General features: G+C 36.6%; 1 protein-coding gene across 3 annotated transcripts in view; it reads left to right on the forward strand.

Annotated features, from left to right (window-relative positions):
* STARD9 (StAR related lipid transfer domain containing 9) overlaps positions 1–18433 on the forward strand; it is a 98952-nt gene that overhangs the window by 53023 nt on the left and 27496 nt on the right. For all 3 annotated transcript variants that reach the window (XM_081967578.1, XM_081967576.1, XM_081967577.1), the window contains exons 17-22: positions 2869–2920; positions 4182–4319; positions 5425–5507; positions 6216–6322; positions 14297–14490; positions 17081–17552. In XM_081967578.1, the coding sequence (XP_081823704.1) occupies positions 2869–2920; positions 4182–4319; positions 5425–5507; positions 6216–6322; positions 14297–14490; positions 17081–17552 (1046 nt within the window). The remainder of the gene's footprint in view (positions 1–2868; positions 2921–4181; positions 4320–5424; positions 5508–6215; positions 6323–14296; positions 14491–17080; positions 17553–18433) is intronic.

Raw genomic sequence — 18433 nt, forward strand, 5'->3', positions numbered from 1 at the left:
TAACATCTGTCCGTTAGTCTTATTTGCTGCTTATGATACCTAATGCAACCTTGTATTTAGAATTCACATATTATGTTTTGCATAAATTTTTCAATTGAGTTTGTATAACCCAATACTTTTCTTTAAAAATCTCAATTTAGGCTCCTTTCCAATTAATAACTATGTACAGAAGCTTAGCCTTAGCTCAAGGATGCCTCAATTACAATTCATAAAATTTAGGTGTACTTCTTTTACATTCCTTCTGGGGACAATTTCTGAGCAGTTTGTGAAAGCAGTTTGTCAGTCTTCTGTCAACATAGGTCTTGCTGTTTGTATGATGAGAGGCACTTTAGTTGCAGCTGTAGTGGTGATGGTCAGAGGCTGGGATTTGCTCAGTTCCTACTGGCCTCTTCTGGACTAAGGGAGTGGGGCAGGCAATCCACTCCACCCCACCCAAAAAGATTTGCTTTTTCTTCAATAGATGGATACGTGACTGATAGGCAGATATTTCAAGCAAAGAGCTTTTGCTCCTAACGGCTATGGACAGAAAAACCATCCTCCTGAACAAATCTGCTTAACAGCCTCCTGCTCTGTGGATCATCTCCATCTTTATGGGGCATGCAGACGGAGGCGGCTCATAGTCTGGATTGGGACTTCCTAATAAAGTAGGAGGGAATAGGTGCTACTTTTTCGGAAGGCTCTCAGTCCCAGATCCATGAGGCTGGAGTGAATGAGGCTATGCTAGCCATCTATCAAAATGTATTCCTTCTTCCATCCTCTCCCCATTTTAGGGAAGATGATTATTGGATGTTTTCCTTGCTAACAGGAAAATCCACCTATCACTAGATCTTATTTACTCTGCAGTATACATTTAGGCCAATACCAGTCATGAACCACATTATTGAAGCAGTAGACATTTTAGGGACTGGAGACCATTGCAGAGATTATATAAAGTCCATCCTTATTAGTAGCACAATTATTGTGATATAATTAAGGGGGAGATGTATGAAATTAAGGAATTAGTGTTTATGTTCATTAATATATCACATTCTTTTCTTTTTTCTAAACTAACATCTATTGTTTAAAATATGCATATTGTTTAATTTCAGTTGGCAAAAAATACTTCAATTTGCCTGATAAACTTTTTCATCTTAAAGTTTTGGCACATGCATGATTTCGTCATACTTATGCAGCTGAAATGTATTGCTTAAGTGTTCAATTAGAGCAAAAATCTGGATCCTTTTCAAATGTCTGTTCAGAAGCTTGCCAAGATTAGAAAGAATTCTATTGTGGCAAAGCAATAGCTCTGAAACAGCTGGCTAGATTTTTTTGGAATTTTGCAATCCTTCTACATCAGATTCAGAAACACTGTAGTAGAAAGATTTTTTTAAATAATTATTTTAAATATTTGTATGCAAAAAAGGTTTTCATCTCTACATATTACCGTATTTTTAGAAGTATAAGACGCACCTTTTCCCCCCCTAAAAGAGGGTGAAAATTTGGGTGGGTCTTATACACTCAATGTAGCCCCATCCACCCATCGGCCCCCACCCTTTGGCCCCTGCCTTCCAGCAATTTACCTCCTTGCAGAAAACCGGAAAATGGGGCTTGCGGATGGGGAGGGGGGGAAATAGGCTATGGCAATCTTTGCTGCCTGAAACAGCTGATCATCTGGAGGTCCTGCTGAAACTGAAAGTGAAACAGGAGGCAAATTGCTGGGAGGCAGAGGCAGATTTTTTTCCCTTCTAATCAGACTAAACTGAAACAGACTGTTTGCTGTTTGCTGCTAGGAGGTAAGTCAATAACTATAAATGCCTGTGGAATGTTCAAATTATTAGACTTATTTTTTAAAGACTGCTTTTTTATTGTTCTAGACAACTTAACAAAGTAAAGAAGCTTTTTAAAATAAATGCTTGATCTGAAGAGGCCCAGTGCTATTGTATCTTCTTTTAAATAGCAGAGAATAACATATACTTCCAGAAAGCCACATCAATTTTAACAGCATCTGTACCAGTATAATCTGAAATGTAACACCACAAACAGTGTATATCATCTGTACTGTTTGCTGCAAGGAGGAAAATTGCTGAGAGGCAGAGGCAGATTTGTTTTCCCTTGTTTTCCACCCCAAAAGCTAGGTGCATCTTATACTTCAGAGCATCTTATACTCCAAAAAATACGTAATTAATTTACAATACTTGAAAGTGGCTGAGGATATATTTATATGGAAAGAAGCCTAGTTTGCAGATTTTATCAACAGAACACTTATTTAAACCCTTTTAAGCCTGTTTCATTAACACTACACTAACACCTTTGTCCCCTCTTTCTTTGCTTCTAGATGCTGCTTTTTTTCTTTTCTTTATGCTTTGCCTTTTTAAAATTCAGGTATCTGTAATTTCAACTGAGGAACAAGAAGGTAAAAGGCTGTTTTTCATTTCCATAGTTAAAAACGCTGCTGCACCATGTATATGAGCAGCAAAGAAGATCACAATATACTTCTTGTTTATATTTTAACATACCTATTTATGGATCTTGGCTGATGATAGCAATTGCGTAAAATTGGAAATTTAAAATTACAGTGAAATGAACTCTCTTGAGGGGGAGAAAGGATCATTTGTGTCACTGGATCACATGTTCTCTGTGCCTGATAATACTATATTTCAGTGATATAAAAGTACTCTGATCCACAATTCTGTTTTTTATTAAATACAGGCTAGTTTATGTTGAATATAATGAAAAAGCTATAAATTTTAGATGTGTACCATCTAGATTTATTGCTGTCAAATAAAATTCCTTGTTCAGATAAAAATGTTAATAAAGGTAATTGCTTTGTGCTAATCCTGAATGATTAGAATTTAATTTAGTGTAATTATCCCTCTCTTTTTTTTTTAGGAAGGAACAACCAAAATTGGAAGAAGTGATTCAAACCAGGACCAAGATATTGGTAAGAATTATGATATATAATCCAGGGGTTTACAGGCTTAAGATCACCTTAATTAAAAGCTATGTTATAGTTTTTCATGGATCCATTTACCGAGCATATGGGTACATAAGGTTGCCAAGAAAACTGCTTGGACACGTTCATAAGTTCACCAGGACTTGAGCTTAATTTAAAGATGATTTGACTATTTTTTTGACTATTTGACTATTTTGTATCAACATTAAATTCATCAAATGATGTATGTTTCCGTTGGATATTACATTCCATTATAAATAAGTAACATTATAAATTTGATAATTATGTTATGATATATTATATTTGGTAGCAAATTATACATCAGTACAGTCAGCTACAAAACAAGATAATTCTTTCAGAAAATGGTTATGCTGGGTATTGTGAGACAGATAAATCCTGTGTAGTAAAGAAATCATTCTTTAAGCACATTTATTGCGTTGAGATGGGGCCATTTTTGATGGATTAAATTTTAATGATTGAACAATATTTTGATCCTGATGGGAATACTGATATATGTGAACATGTAAGTATTCCGTTCACCCTGTATACAACTCTTGCACGCATATACCACACACATTGCTCCTCACCATTTTTCTACCCATTTGTAGACACACCTGAGAAGAAGTATAAGACAATATTGTTTTCTCTAGCCACCTGCTTTTATTTTATTATTATTTTATTAAAATTCATGGTTTTAAAGTTATTTATTGAGAAGAAGATGAAAAAGTGCCCTTGGGAAGCAGAGCATAAAAGCTGTTCATCTCCAAGCATAGTTGCTTGAAGAGTAAAGGTAAACCTAATCCTTTTCTGTCTAAGCTGTTCTGCTCAAGATTATTGATTTCCCTTCTGTTCATGCAGTGAAAAACTTCCACCACATTGACATGGGTTGTAGGAGAAGGAAGAAGCTAAAAAGTGTTTTCTTTCCTCTATTAAGTTATTGGTTTCCTTCTAATAACTTTCAGCAAACAATCTGATCCAACCAGCTAACACATTAACCTTGTTTATGAGCATTAATTTGCTGTTTTTCCACTAGTTATAGTAACAGCAAAATAGCAGCCCAGTTCCTGCTACTCAGCTGTTCATACTGACTAACTGGTTGCCAGAGGGGATAGTAACCTGAAAGCCATCCATCCATCCATGTCTACATCATTTTAGGCATTGTAGAAATTATTATTACTAATAATAAACATATCAATTCTGACAAGTTTTTCTAGATACACTGAAGGTTTGAAATCCATACACTTTGTAGTGTTGCAGGGTCAGGAGATTGAAAGGGACCATTGTATTGTAGACAATCGGCATGGGATTGTGACTCTGCGGCCTCTTCAGGGAGCACATTGTGTTGTAAACCATCATGAAGTAACTGATTCTGTTCGTTTATCACAAGGTAAGAATTTGATGTTCACGGAATTTTTAATGCCTAAGATTCATACCTAAGGATGAAATCAGATAAAGAACTAATAGTAGCTAATGACAGTTCTATCTTCCCTAGATTTATCTAATCCAGGGGTGTCAAAGTCAAGACCTGGGGGCCAGATCCAGCTTGCGGGGTGCTTAGATCTGGCCCGCGAGGCTGTCCTGGAAATAGCAAAGGACTAGCTCGCAGTGCCTCTGTTAGCAAAAATGGAGCTCGGGGGAGGGGGCCACAGGCAGCCCTCCCAAGCTCCCTTTTTGCTGGCAGAGGGTTGCTGGAAACGATCACAGCTGAAAACGGAACTAGGGAGCCTGTTTTTGCTGGTAGAGCGCTTGGGCCACCACAGGTGCCCCTAATATGAGTGATGTCAAACTGGCCATGCCCTCTGGCCCCCTGAAATCAAACACAATCCTGATGCGGCCCTCAATTAAATCAAGTTTGACACCCCTGATCTAATCGCCTTAAAATCCTTTAAAACCTTTAAAACCATCTAAAATGGTACACATTTTTCTTCCTGTTTCATAATATTTGAACACGAGTCATCCACTAAATTTCTTTGCAATAGAGTACAGGACAAACAAAAGAAAGTAATTCTGCACATAGTACATAATCTATGATATTAATATTATAAGGTGTTGCCTGAGGGAGCCAATGAGTGTATTTCTGTATTGACGTTCAAGCATTTGAAGCACTAACTGTATTGTTAAACTGCTCTGGCCAGTCTGATAAATTTGCTTTCTGGCCAATGTGTCTCCTTAGGTAAGTGAGCCAAGATAGATGCACTTTCAGATTAATTCCCCATACCATGGTGAAGATTAATTCAAATTTAATATTAATTCACACGTCTTTGCATTTTATTGTTGCTTTATTTTATTTAAATCCTTGCTTACTATTTGAGTCCCTTATATAGTCTTCTTTTTGGAATATACATTTTTCCACTATCTGGCCCCTGTAAAGAAAGCTCTGCCAATATTTATAGGATGATGATGACAATCTATAGTTTAAATATACATAACATACTTTCAAAACAGTTTGTCATTTTCTTATTTTTCTTTTTTTTTTCTTCCCTCCTTTTTAGGAGCTGTAGTTGTGCTTGGCAAAAGTCACAAATTTAGATTCAACCATCCTGCTGAAGCTGCCCTTTTAAGGCAGAGGCGTTCAGTAAGTTTAGAGAGCATTCTAATTTTCTTTCCCAATTGCTAAATATTTAAATGTTGTATGTTGTTAGCCAGTAAAGTTGAATGCTTTTAAAAGGCATTGAAAGGAAAAAGAAAAGGCCATGATAAGTGATTAAGAATTCACATAATCTTTTATCATGGTTCTTCATTGGTCTTGCCACCCAATCATATTTATTGGCTAGTTACACTCTCCTTGAAGATATAGCTTTCATATTACTCTCACCATTGCCATTAAAACACTTCTATAGTGTTCTGGTACTGAAGGAAATATATGTGACATCATATCAATCCTCCTCCCTCTTTCTTTCTTTCTTTCTTTCTTTCTTTCTTTCTTTCTTTCTTTCTTTCTTTCTTTCTTTCTTTCTTTCTTTCTTTCTTTCTTTCTTTCTTTCTTTCTTTCTTTCTTTCTGATATAGCACTGGCATGTTACACACTTACTCTGGCAACCCATGTGCCAGAGATTGAGAAGAGAACATTCAGGACATAATCTGCCATTACTGCAAAATACTTTGATTCATGTCTAAACCTACAATATAAAAATGAAATTAAATCTATATTTGAACTATTCAGATACTGGGCTCCAGAAAATAAGGGACTATATTGTACAATAGAACTCAGCAAAAATGAAGAATCCAAGTAGTTTAACGCTTCTATGATTTTTATTTTCTTCCACATTGTTTGTTTTTAACAGATCTGTGAAACTTCCTCTGTAGTGAATTTCAGATCTCTTGAATGGCTAGATCTGGATGGAGATTGTTCTTCCCTTTCATGTAGCTTTTATCCAGCTGAAGCAGAAAGGTAGGTTTAAAAGGGTTGAACTGAACAAAAGATGCCATTTTTCTGGATTCTGTATTTTTGTTTCTTTTACAATGCTAGGATTAATTTCTTTTTGCAATGTGAATGAGCCAGTATTAGAATTCCTTCCTTCCCTGTTCTATGGTAGTGAATTAACCAAACATTTTATTTATTTTAATTTTATTTTAGTGTTTATAGAAATAATATTTTCTTTTGTTTTGAGAGAAATTGAAAGTGTGTAGGAAGTGGAGCATATCTACTAGAATTATGCCAATGGGAAATAAAGTAATTAAATATTACAGTTACATAGAGCAGCACGGTGGCCTAGAGGTGAAGATGCTCGCCTCCCACTCAGAAGGTTGAGAGTTCAACCCTAGACAGAGACAGATGTTTCTCTATCAGGGCACAAAGAGAAAATACCTGCTGAGAACTACACATAGCATCAGGAAGGGCATCTGTCCAGTCACAGTACACATTCTACAGTTGATATTAATGCGAACCTTCTAAAACGTGTCTGTCTAGGAAGCTAATTTGGCCTATATAATGAGTTGATTGGATCATGATGTGCTGAAGATTGCAAACTAGGAGCCTGTGTATTTTGTGTATCTATGAATTATACAGTTAAAAACTGCATAGGGCCATTATCTGCTTTCTGAATAGCATTATGCATAACGTACTAATTTATCGTAAGAGTAAGAATTTCACATTTATAGAACTGAATTCATGCATACTCATCACCTAACATAGATTTATGGTCTCCCAACTTTGCAATTATTAGAGATGCTGAAATGAAAGATCAGAACAGAATAAAACCCAGTGGTTTGAATAAACATTGCTTTTATTAGTTAATTAGATTAGTATTCCGCCTTAAATCTAAGATGCAGCGGAGTATAAAAAGCGCCAAGGTTTTGAAGAGGCAATTTTTTTTAAAAAAGTAGGTAGGTGGATAGAGAGGGAGAAAAAGAGAGAGAAATACAGTAGGTAGGTAGGGAGAGAGAGAGAGTAGTTAGTTAGGTAGGTAGGTAGATAAAGGGAGAGAGAGTGTGTTGGTAGGTAGGTAGGTAGGTAGGTAGAGGGAGAGAAAGAGAGAGAGAGAGAAATCTAGGAGGGAGGGAGGGAGGGAGAGTGTGTAGGTAGGTAGGTAGGTAGAGGGATAGCGAGAGAGAAATAGAGAGAGAGAGAGAGAGGAATACAATAGATAGGTAGGTGTTTCTGCTGGCACAGCACTTGATCAATGTAATTCTCATCAGTCAAAGAGCTTTCCAAAAAGAAAACAAAAATTTTGTACTCTGCAAACCTCCCCCAAATGGCCCGTTTTTTTTAAAAAAAGGCATGAATAGCCTTGGGTGGGGCTTGCAGAGTGCTCCTGCGGGAGTGGGGCCCCCAAAAACGAGCAAAAAATGGGCCCGTTTTTCATCAAATAAAATGCCTTATGGAGGCTTATAGAGTGTTACTGGGGACTGGGGGGGGCAAAAAATGGCCCATTTTTTGTTCATTTCTGCCCTCCCCAGCCCCCAGGAGCTCTCTGAAAGGCTGCTACAAGCTATGCACGGCCATTTTTGTGAAGGGGCGGGGCTTCAGGAGGCAAAAAATGCTGTATTTGGTGTATAAGACACACCCAGATTTTCAGCCTCTTTTTTGAGGGAAAAAGGTGCGTCTTATACTCCGAAAAATATGGTAAGGCTTGTTTCAATTTTGAAACAAGCAAATTTGTGGAGGGTGTGTGGGAGTGTCGTTTGTGGAGGGCTTAGTAGATCGTCTAATATATTGAGCTCACTGAAAGAAGCATGGTGGAGCTTTTGAAATACAAGTAAGAATTGCATTAATTTGTGTGGGGAGCCTCTGTAATAAGATCATAGATTAATGGGGTGCATATAAGGTAATGTTCCATAGACAGTTGCTTACCTCTGATACAGAATTGAATTGAATTGAATTGAATTCTTTATTGGCCAAGTGTGATTGGACACACAAGAAAATTGTCTTTGGTGCATATGCTCTCAGTGTACATAAAAAGACAAAATACATTCGTCAAGAATGAAAAAATACAGCACTTAATGATACTCATAGGGTACAAATAAGCAATCAGGAAACAATCAATATCAATGTAAATCGTAAGGATACAAGCAACAAAGTTACAGTCCTGCAGTCATAAGTGGAAGGAGATGGGTGATAGGAACGATGAGAAGACTAATAGTAATAGTAATGCAGCATTAGTGAGTAATAGTTTAGAGTGTTTTGGCCCTTCATCAATTATTTTCCTTAATTAAGGGATCTAAAGCAGTTGTTTCTATTCCTATTCATTTATAATTTCATCTTTCATGACTTCTTGCTCATATAAGACTGTCTGGAATTTTGTTACTATAATTGTTCAGGAACCATATCCGTTACTGATCTTCTTATTGAAATATGAGTAATACATTTAAAAGGGATTCCACTATTTATTGGAGTATTATCTGCAGTCTGTCTGCAGACATTTAAATTCAAGAGTTTTAATGTGCAAATCCAAAGACATAAATCCACATGTGGAAAGAAAAGCATGAAGAAAGCTACGCTGTTATGTGGGCTAAGTTGATCCTGACTATCCAAAAAGAAGCATGAAATCAGGTTAGTATTTGGATGGAAGACCATTAGAAATGCTTGGGATTGTAAAATAGAGTGGGAGTTTGAAAGCAATTCCAGATATTACCAAGGAAAGTTTATGAACATGTCTATATAGTCACCAGGAATGGAGTTTCATTGTGGGAAGTCTTTAATTTGCCAATTTTAGCATGAAGAAAACTTTTTAATATACTTTTCCATAATCGCTAGGCAGTTTTCTTCTTCAGGGAAGGTTTTTGAAACACAGGTAGTCTTCGACTTATGATCACAATTGAGTCTCAAATTTCTGTTGCTAAGCGAGGTAGGTGCAAAGTGAGTTTTAGCCTATTTTATCGCCATTTTGGCCACAGTTTTTTAACAAATCATTGCAGCGAATCATGCCGTCTTTAAGCAAATCTGGCTTCCCCCATTGACTCTGCTTATCAAAAGATGGCTGGAAAAGTTATTAGTGGTAATCATATGACCAAAGGACAGTGCAGTTGTCATAAATACCTGTCAGTTGGCAAGTGTCTGAATTTGGTCACATCACCATAGGGATGCTGCAATGGTTGTAAATGTGAAAACCGGTCATAAGTCACTTTTTTCGTTGCTGTAACTTCAAACAACAACAAATGAAATGGTTGTAAGTCGAGGACTGTACAATACATCTTGGCCAACACCCTATAGTAGGTAAAGAAAATTAAATAGAACATTACGCATTTTCTTATAGTCTGGTTGGCATTAGTTTATGTGATTGATAGGGAAGAGAAAAACATGCTTTACTTTTTATAACAACTCTCCATCAGGGAATTACTTGCTTAAACATTCTAGCCTGTGGTAGATGTTGGAGAACTCGTAAGATACACCCATTCAATCCATCTCTTAAAAATAAAAATAAATTAATTGAAAGGTATTTGGATTTACTTTCTCAAAATCCATGTAAGAACCTTATGAACGATCCTTGGACCATAGGAGAGCAGCTTAAGAGCTTTGATATTTTAGCAGGTAGGAAAAATGACAAATCCCATTGCCAAACAGTGCAGCTAAATATCAAAGTATTAAAAATACATGTTAGAAAAAAGAGAAAACAAAAAACAAAAAGGAAGGAAAAAACTATTACAATCACCATGCAGTCCATTTAATTTTGAGCTGACTCTAGAACCAGCCTGGTGTGCTCTTAATTTTGGGTCGCCTGCCCTCTGATGACAGATCCTGTGAATGATTTGGCCACCACAATTGGTGTCATTTCTCCCCCACCCCTTGTTTTTCAGGGACAACTACACACCTAATGCTTTTCCTGGTACAAGATTGGGCACAATTAACTATTTGTTTCTGAGAAGGAGATGCAATGCATGTGACTTATTACCTAAACTGATCAAAAGCTCTGTCTATTCCAAGCAATAGATATAATATTTAAATAATGAAGCCAACTAAATAATGTTAAAACTAGTTCCCTGTGGTCAGTAGATCATTACCAACTGCACATCAATCTTTATTGTGTAGGATTTATAATATATATTTGTGCTATCTTTAAAATTTCAAGGTACTCATATTTCAGATTTAAATAATCATATTGTCCTTTCATAAACTTCAGTTGGGATAGGTTGGCAGAAGATTTGCTAACTGCTCCTGTATCTGCAATATGTAGGTTTCATTTGTGTGTGTGTGTAAGTATATATATGTGCACATAAAATTTAGAAAAACTTAATTATGAATATTTGTATACATTTGAATTTTTACACCACAGTGTAGCCTTCCTGCTCCATTTAACAAATTCTAGAGTTTTATCCCAGCTGCATTATTTCACAAGAGTTAGCTGTAGAATTCCTAACTTAAATTTTATACCTGCTCCAGTATAGTTTTTACTGCTGGAACTTGTGCTCGGTTTATGAGGTGGTTTTGGAAACTGACTCTTAATTGGATGGGTAGTTTAGGGAGGAGAGGAATTGAACAGGAATTCAAATTGCCAGATGCACCAGTGTGTTGCAACTCAGATTCTAAAGGCTCCAACTGTCCAGCTTTCAATTTTTTTGGGAGAATGTGTAGCATATTTATGATCTTTCCATACCGTTATTGTTTAAATCAAGCATTCAATAAAATCTACAAGAGGAAGAAAGAATTTTCCTGAGAAAGCTTTTTCTTTAAAGAAGGCTGTGGGTTTAACACATTATAGGGAATTTTTTTTTTGGGTGCTCATGTTGTGTTTTTGTGACTCAGTATTTGACTGCAGCAAAGCCCTTTGGTTTCATTGACTCGGCAGTTGCTGCCATAGCTACTAAAAACTGCATTATGCTGTAGAAGCCGCCAGATTCTGCATCAGCCTTAAAGGTGTTTTGTGAAGGGAGGAAGGAGTTATACAATAGGATTGCAGGAACCTGATGACAAAACATCACAGAGAAAATACGATTGTATTGAAGGTTAATTTAGTGTGCTTGCTGTAAAATAGAAACAAGAACCCAGCTGTTTCTACAATCCTGGAAATGTTCTCAGTAATTAAATATATATGGTTTTTAAAGGTCAGTTGAATTTTTAAAATTTGCATTGTTACTTTTTCTTAATATAAATACCAATGTTGTAATAATGCTGTCATGCTTATTAATTTGAAGAGGAATATGTGTTAATATTCCAGAAATGCATTCTGTATTCCACATGCTTTAGTTGATGTTGGATCTGCATTTCTAATTCCAAAAACAGAAACAGAATAGAATCTTCTCTCTCTCTCTCTTTCAGGATTATTTATCTTTTGATCTTATGTTTGAATTTGAAAGCAGTGGAACTTAAGCAGTAAGGGACATTGGGGGAGGGGGGGCTTGAAATGCAGCTATATGAGTGTCTGAAAGCATCTAAAATTGTTCCAGTACTTGGATGGCAATGTTTTTTTTTTATCTGTAAAACAGCTGGCTGCTTGATTTAGAGATATGCTTTTAGAATGTAAAATGATTGGTTTATTTAGCATATGCACTTTGCATAGAATATTTGGAAAAAAGGAGTTGTAGATAAACAAAGCTAGAGTTCTAATTAAAGCTACACTACGATTTATTATCTATAAAATATATGTCAATCTAGTTATTGAAATTCATGTTTGTATCATAAACATCAGAACCAATTGCGGTTTGACAGATATAACCCCAGGCCATAACATTTTTTTGGTTCTCTACAGTAGTTTTATATTGTAATAGAGGTTCTAATGTATTCCACAATAACTATTATCAGGGTCACTGTATGAAACTTCCTTATCCACCAGATTATTGCAATGATCTTTCTGTTCTCAATATAGAGATGACTGTACTTATTTTTTGGCTTGAATGTGCTGACATCATTGGAACACCTTGCAGCAAAATACTCAGAATTTCCCATATGACATTAAATGTGTACTGCTGCTTTATATCACGATATTAACATACAATGTTATGCTTAGGAAAAACTCTCATCTCCTGACAAGGAATGTTTCTTAAAGTCCATAATCCTTTCTATTGTTCTGACCATAATCAAAATGTTTTGGTGGCTACAAAGAAGATAATTGCATAGCTCTTCAGCTTTGTTCATACCCAATATTTGCTTCTAAAGTATTGAGATTTATCTAAATATCATAAGCTTCTCATTTAAGGTTACTAAAACATGTCTTTCATTATTTAGTTTAAATATATTTTGGAAGTGTCTATGTTTCCAATTTTTTATGTTTGGAGGGAGAAAGATAAAAGAGTTTTGGCTAATGTAAAATACTTGAGGACTATAAAAGAAACTGGAGAAAGTATGATTTTGATTCAGGATAATCCACATACATTGATCTGTAAACCTAATAACAATGACTGGGTTTGTACATCACATGAAACACAGCTGGTCAGTCATATTTTAGCCTAGTGTCTTGTATGAATCCAGTTAGTAGCTCTGAACATTTCACAAATTTGATTAGTACAAGCCTTTACAAGAATTCAGAAATATCAGGTAAAAGATAAACCAGACAGGATTCTGGGAATATTGTCAGGTATGCTGGCCTCTCCCCAGCTATATTTCAACTACAGATAAATTACTACTTAAGCCTGATCTTCACGTGACACCTTAATCTGTCCGGAAGGGAAGTCTTGTAATATGTTATCGAGGTCATCTGCTTTCAGTATTCAGTATTGTAAGTATCCCTTTAATATTTCAAATGGAGTTTGGGATAAATGTGAACAGAAATTAATAGTGTGGAATAAAACAGTAATATATTATCTTTAAAAAAAACAGGGTCTTACTGCTTTTAGAAAGTGTTGACTCATCTGTGTTTATAGACACCTGACAAATAAAAACGAGCTCTTGCAGCAAACAGGCACCGGAGATTTGCTTGCTTGTTTCTTTATTTTTTTCAGGCACAAAGAGCATAATTCAATCTTTTTGTTACTGGACCTTATATCGCCTGTTCTTTATGCTTATCGTGTTCAAAACACTAGTAGAAGGTTAAAGTCAGAAAAAGCCAGATGGAATGAGAAAGGGGTTTAGAAACAGAGCGATGATTGAGGGGAGGATAATGTGCTTGCACAAAAACAAGTGAAGACAATGTCCTTGTGCATAAAGAATTATCCCTTCTCTTTTGTAAAAAAAAAAAAAGGAAGTTTGTCAACCTCCAAGGATTTTATCAGTTCACCCATCTTGCCAACAGACTGAAACAGGGAAGAAAATTCTCCTTTCTCTTCAATCTTCTGAACATCCCTCACAATCTGCTGTGGATTGTCTATCTGTGAACAGGGGCCAAGAGGTTACCTCCCCAAAAAAGAGGTCCATGTTGTGAACATTTACTCATATAAAGGAACTACTCATAATGCCTATAGCCCTCAAGTGTGATAATTGGAATTGCACCTAGTATTTAGCATAGTATAATACATTTTACATTTTATGCAAGGTTAGAAGTACAATTCTCCTCATTAAAGTTGGATTTAACAATAATTATAGTGATGACCAGTTTTTCCCAATCTTATAAAACTGTTTGTGTCAGTAATATAACTACATATTTAGATATTTAGATGTCAGCATTGTTAATTCATGAGGTTCTAAATGTAATTAGGTAATAAAATATTTCCTTGGGTTGAACCCAACAGTTAATGGGTTTGAGCCACATACAGTGTAGGATTGATTACATGACTGGTGGCAAAACAGAATAGTGGATGAGATTTATCTTCTGTTTAATGTGAGCAATGAGAATTCTGACCTTACTGTGACATCACACATATGAACTAGTCTGTTCTCAGACTCATAAATGCATTTTATCGTTTCAGCATATCATCTTTGCTATCCTTCACCAGTATTGAAATCTTTCATCATACAAATAGATGTTTTCATTTTTCCTGATTTAAAAGCTAGTCTGATAGAAAAGGATAGAAACATGTTTCTTTCTTTATTTAAAATATTTTTCAAATTTTCTAGCAATGAACGGAGAGATCTTGCATATGAAGAATGCCAGCCAAAGTTGAAAAACCATGAGATTCTTCAAAGCAGGGAAATTCAACATCAGCAACAATATATTGAAGAATTACAGCAGCAAATCCTGGATGGGCAGATCAAAGCTGAGCAAGAGCTGGAGCGTGATCAGGCAGTAATTGATCAGCAGATCAGAGAAAGTATGACATGCTTAGTTTTTTACCTCTTATTAGAAGACCTCCAAGGTCCCTTCCAACTTTATTATTCTGTAAATATTCTGTAAGTCATCCAGGGAATGATTCAACATGTTTTTGTCCTATAACTGCTATCAGTGAGTAAGTATGGCCGTAACAATCTAAAATCCACAGGTACATTCAATCTTGTAGCATCCTGCTGAGCTGTGGTGGCGCAGTGGTTAGACTGCAGTATTGCAAGCTACTTCTGCTGACTGCCGATTGCTAACAGTAGGCAGTTCAAATCTCACCAGACTCAAGGTTGACTCAGCCTTCCATCTTTCTGGGGTGGGTAAAATGGGGACCCAGATTGTTGGGGGCAGTACACTGACTCTGTAAACCGGTTAGAGAGGGCTGTAAAAGCACTGTGAAGCGATATATAAGTCTAAGTGCTATTGCTATTCAGTCTTATTCTCATTTTAAAAAAATACAATACAATACAATAGTAGAGTTGGAAGGGACCTTGGAGGTCTTCTAGTCCAACCCCCTGCCTAGGCAGGAAACCCTATACCGTTTCAGACAAATAGCTATCCAACATCTTCTTAAAGACTTCCAGTGTTGGGGCATTCACAACTTCTGGAGGCAAGCTGTTCCACTGATTAATTGTTCTCACTGTCAGGAAATTCCTCCTCAGTTCTAAATTGCTTCTCTCCTTGATTAGTTTCCACCCATTGCTTCTTGTTCTACCCTCAGGTGCTTTGGAGAATAGTTTGACTCCCTCTTCTTTGTGGCAACCTCTGAGATATTGGAATAATGCTATCATGTCTCCCCTAGTCCTTCTTTCTCTTAAGCTAAACATACCCAGTTCCTGCAACCGTTCTTCATATGTTTTAGTCTCCAGTCCCCTAATCATCTTTGTTGCTCTTCTCTGCACTCTTTCTAGAGTCTCCACATCTTTTTTACATCGTGGCGACCAGAACTGAATGCAGTATTCCAAGTGTGGCCTTACCAAGGCATTATAAAGTGGTATTATAATATTATCATTATCAAATATTATCATTGTGTTTTAAATATACTAGCTTATACTTCAAAAACCTCAGAACTTTTTCTATTTTAAACCCCCCTATTTTTGTCACAAAATAGACAATAGCTTACTTACAGGGGGGGAAATTAAAACTCCAAAATTGGGTAACTTTATGTTAATGTTTCTCACACACCTCCTTTGGTTACAGTTTAAGTAAGTAATTCAGAGCAGTAGCTTTCAGTACCACAACATATTTTTCTAGAAGGATATATAATGAAAAGTAAGCTCCGGTATATATCTGTTTAATTTGATTTCTTTTACCGTTTACATTAAATTAGGTAAAGCAGTACTGATGCCAGAATTCAGCCTTGCCAACTAGGTGCTATTTGTAATTTAGTTGTTGTTAATAATAACAAGATTAAACACTAATGAGATTGTGTAGAACAGCACAATTTCAAGGCCCTTGACTTTGTTTCAAAGGCAGTATAGGCAATAGATCTCAGTTCATGGGATTACAAAAGCTATTTTGTACTGGTTGACTGATTGAATTTACTGCTCATCTCAGCCATATGACTCTAAGCAGCTCACAATACAAAATCCATAAAAACACAGATAGTATCACAAAATGATATTATATAGCCAAAGCCCCTAAAAGATGATATCTAATGGGAAAAAATAATGGCTTCATTACCAGCCTGGCCCCAATGCCTGAGGTTTTCAAGGCTTTCTAAAAAAAAAAGTAATAGCGTTGGGGCCTGAATCTCGGGGATAATGCTATTGCCTGTCTTTATTTAATTTCTTCAAATGAAATGGAAAAAATCAAATGCATGAAGTATAATGCATAAGAAAAAGATTATGAAAACTTAACAGCATATAGTATTCGTTAGCCTTTAAAACGTCGTAGGACTATCTGATATTTTGCCTTCAAAACTGACACTTTCCTGGCTAAAATCAACATAAGATGTAATTTAATGTTACATTAATTCTTAAATCAATCCTGTCTGTTGATAATTAGGAAGATTGTAAAAGCAAGAGTACTTCTTATAATAATACTTTATTTACAGTCACAGACCAAAACACGACCACTACAAAAGAGACACAGCAGCCAGTCACCAAAAGCCCAACTAAGGGAGGTTACAGCTCTCTCCTCTAATGGTCACAGCTCTCAAGAAAAACCTGGAAACCTGAGAGGTGATGTACGAGGAGACATCCCCAAGGCAATGCACAAACAAATCACAGCCATCAGGACCAGAAGGGACGATTTCAGGAAGAGACAGTAACCTAGATCTGTCCGCGCTATACATAGGGCAAAATAGAAGGACATGCTCCGCTGTCTCAACCTCGGCTCTGTTACAAGGGCACAGCCGCTCATTAATCGGGAGCCTCTTGAAACGACCATCCAGAAGTGCTGAGGGCAAGACATTGAAGCGAGCTAGGGAAAAAGCTCTTCTATTCTTGGGAATGGTTAGGGTATAAAAATAGGAAGCCATCCTCAATCCATAGTTATTAACTTGGTTGAGAGTCAGGGGGGAGCAAGTTTTATTGGCTCTGGCTCGTAGTACTTCTTAATTTTTGCATTTTGTTTGTTCCTAGATCGACAGTGGCTCATTGATGAAAAGAAACTTTTGGCTAGCCAGGAGCAGCGGGAGTCTGCTGTGCAGACTGAGGTCAAATCATACGCTGAAGCTGGAGTTCAGCATGAATCAGAATTGGAGATTGGCCCTTCCTTGGCAGAGCAGAACAAGAAGAAATTAGTGCAGCTAGAACTTTTACGAAAATACTCTTTGAAGAAAGCAGAAAGGCATTTGAGTCAAAAGAAGCTTAAACTGCATTTGGAGAGGATTGTGAAGAAGCAGAAATTGTTAGAAGCAAAGAAAAACCTGGAATGGTTAGAAGCTACTTGCTGGGTCAGCAAAAACAATGTGATATCTCTGCAGTTCTTGAATCAAGATACCAGCATTAAGTCTTCAAACTGCAAACGTCCATGGCCAAGATCAAACCCAAACCCAGAACCTTTGCAATGCCAAAGGAAGACTTGCTTAAAACCTCGGTCACCACAATCCAGGTAAATAACATTTATACTTATACTTACATTATACTTTTAATGTATGTGTGAGTGCATGTAGAAAGTGATGGATAAAAGTGCCCTGGCAAGGCATTGACTTCCTCTCTGATCTACGTACTTAGACTTTTCTGGGCTTCCTGAAGGATACAGGGAGGGCATGGATATATCTCACACATGTTAGAATGTATCCTACACATCATCCTTTCTTCTTCTGTGGAATCAATAGGCTAAAACAAATCCCAGATAACATCGCAAGACACTACTTCATTCACCTCCTCTAACCTCACCCATGCAGAGTAGTTATAGCCTTGAAACGATGTCCCAAGTAGGAAGTTTCACTTTCTTTTCACCCACTAAAAATGGGCAGATTACCCTAAGAAAAGCTGTTGAGGCACATTCCACAAACACAATGAAGTTGCATTTCTACATTCAAGGATAAACTAACCAGTGTCAACATTGGTTCAGTCCTGTATTCTCGCACAATACTCCTAACATCATAGTCATTTGATTTCCAAGAGCTTATCAGTAAACCAAGAATATCCCCCCAATTCATGGAAACAAAAAGGCCTCTTGAGGCAACCTCATTTAACATTCTGGCAACCTCTATGTTTCAGAGTTCAACTAGGAGTCAATGGAATCTTCTGCCAGGTTGTTGGAAAATCCATAGGAACTTGGAGAAATCTATCTTGGTCTATCAGGCAAAACTATTCTAATCAGTCCATCTGTGATCAGGAGCGATAAACCTCATCACAGAAAAAGATTAAGTCTAACATTCTCTAATATCAAATCAACAGATTTCAGAAGTAAAATCTGAGCAAACTCATGGTTGCCATGTTGGCCATGAATGATTGATGCTTCATATTACCTTTATAGGGCATGAA

The sequence above is a fragment of the Natrix helvetica genome, assembly GCF_964273705.1.
Source record: "Natrix helvetica genome assembly, chromosome: 1".
NCBI lineage: Eukaryota > Metazoa > Chordata > Lepidosauria > Squamata > Natricidae > Natrix > Natrix helvetica.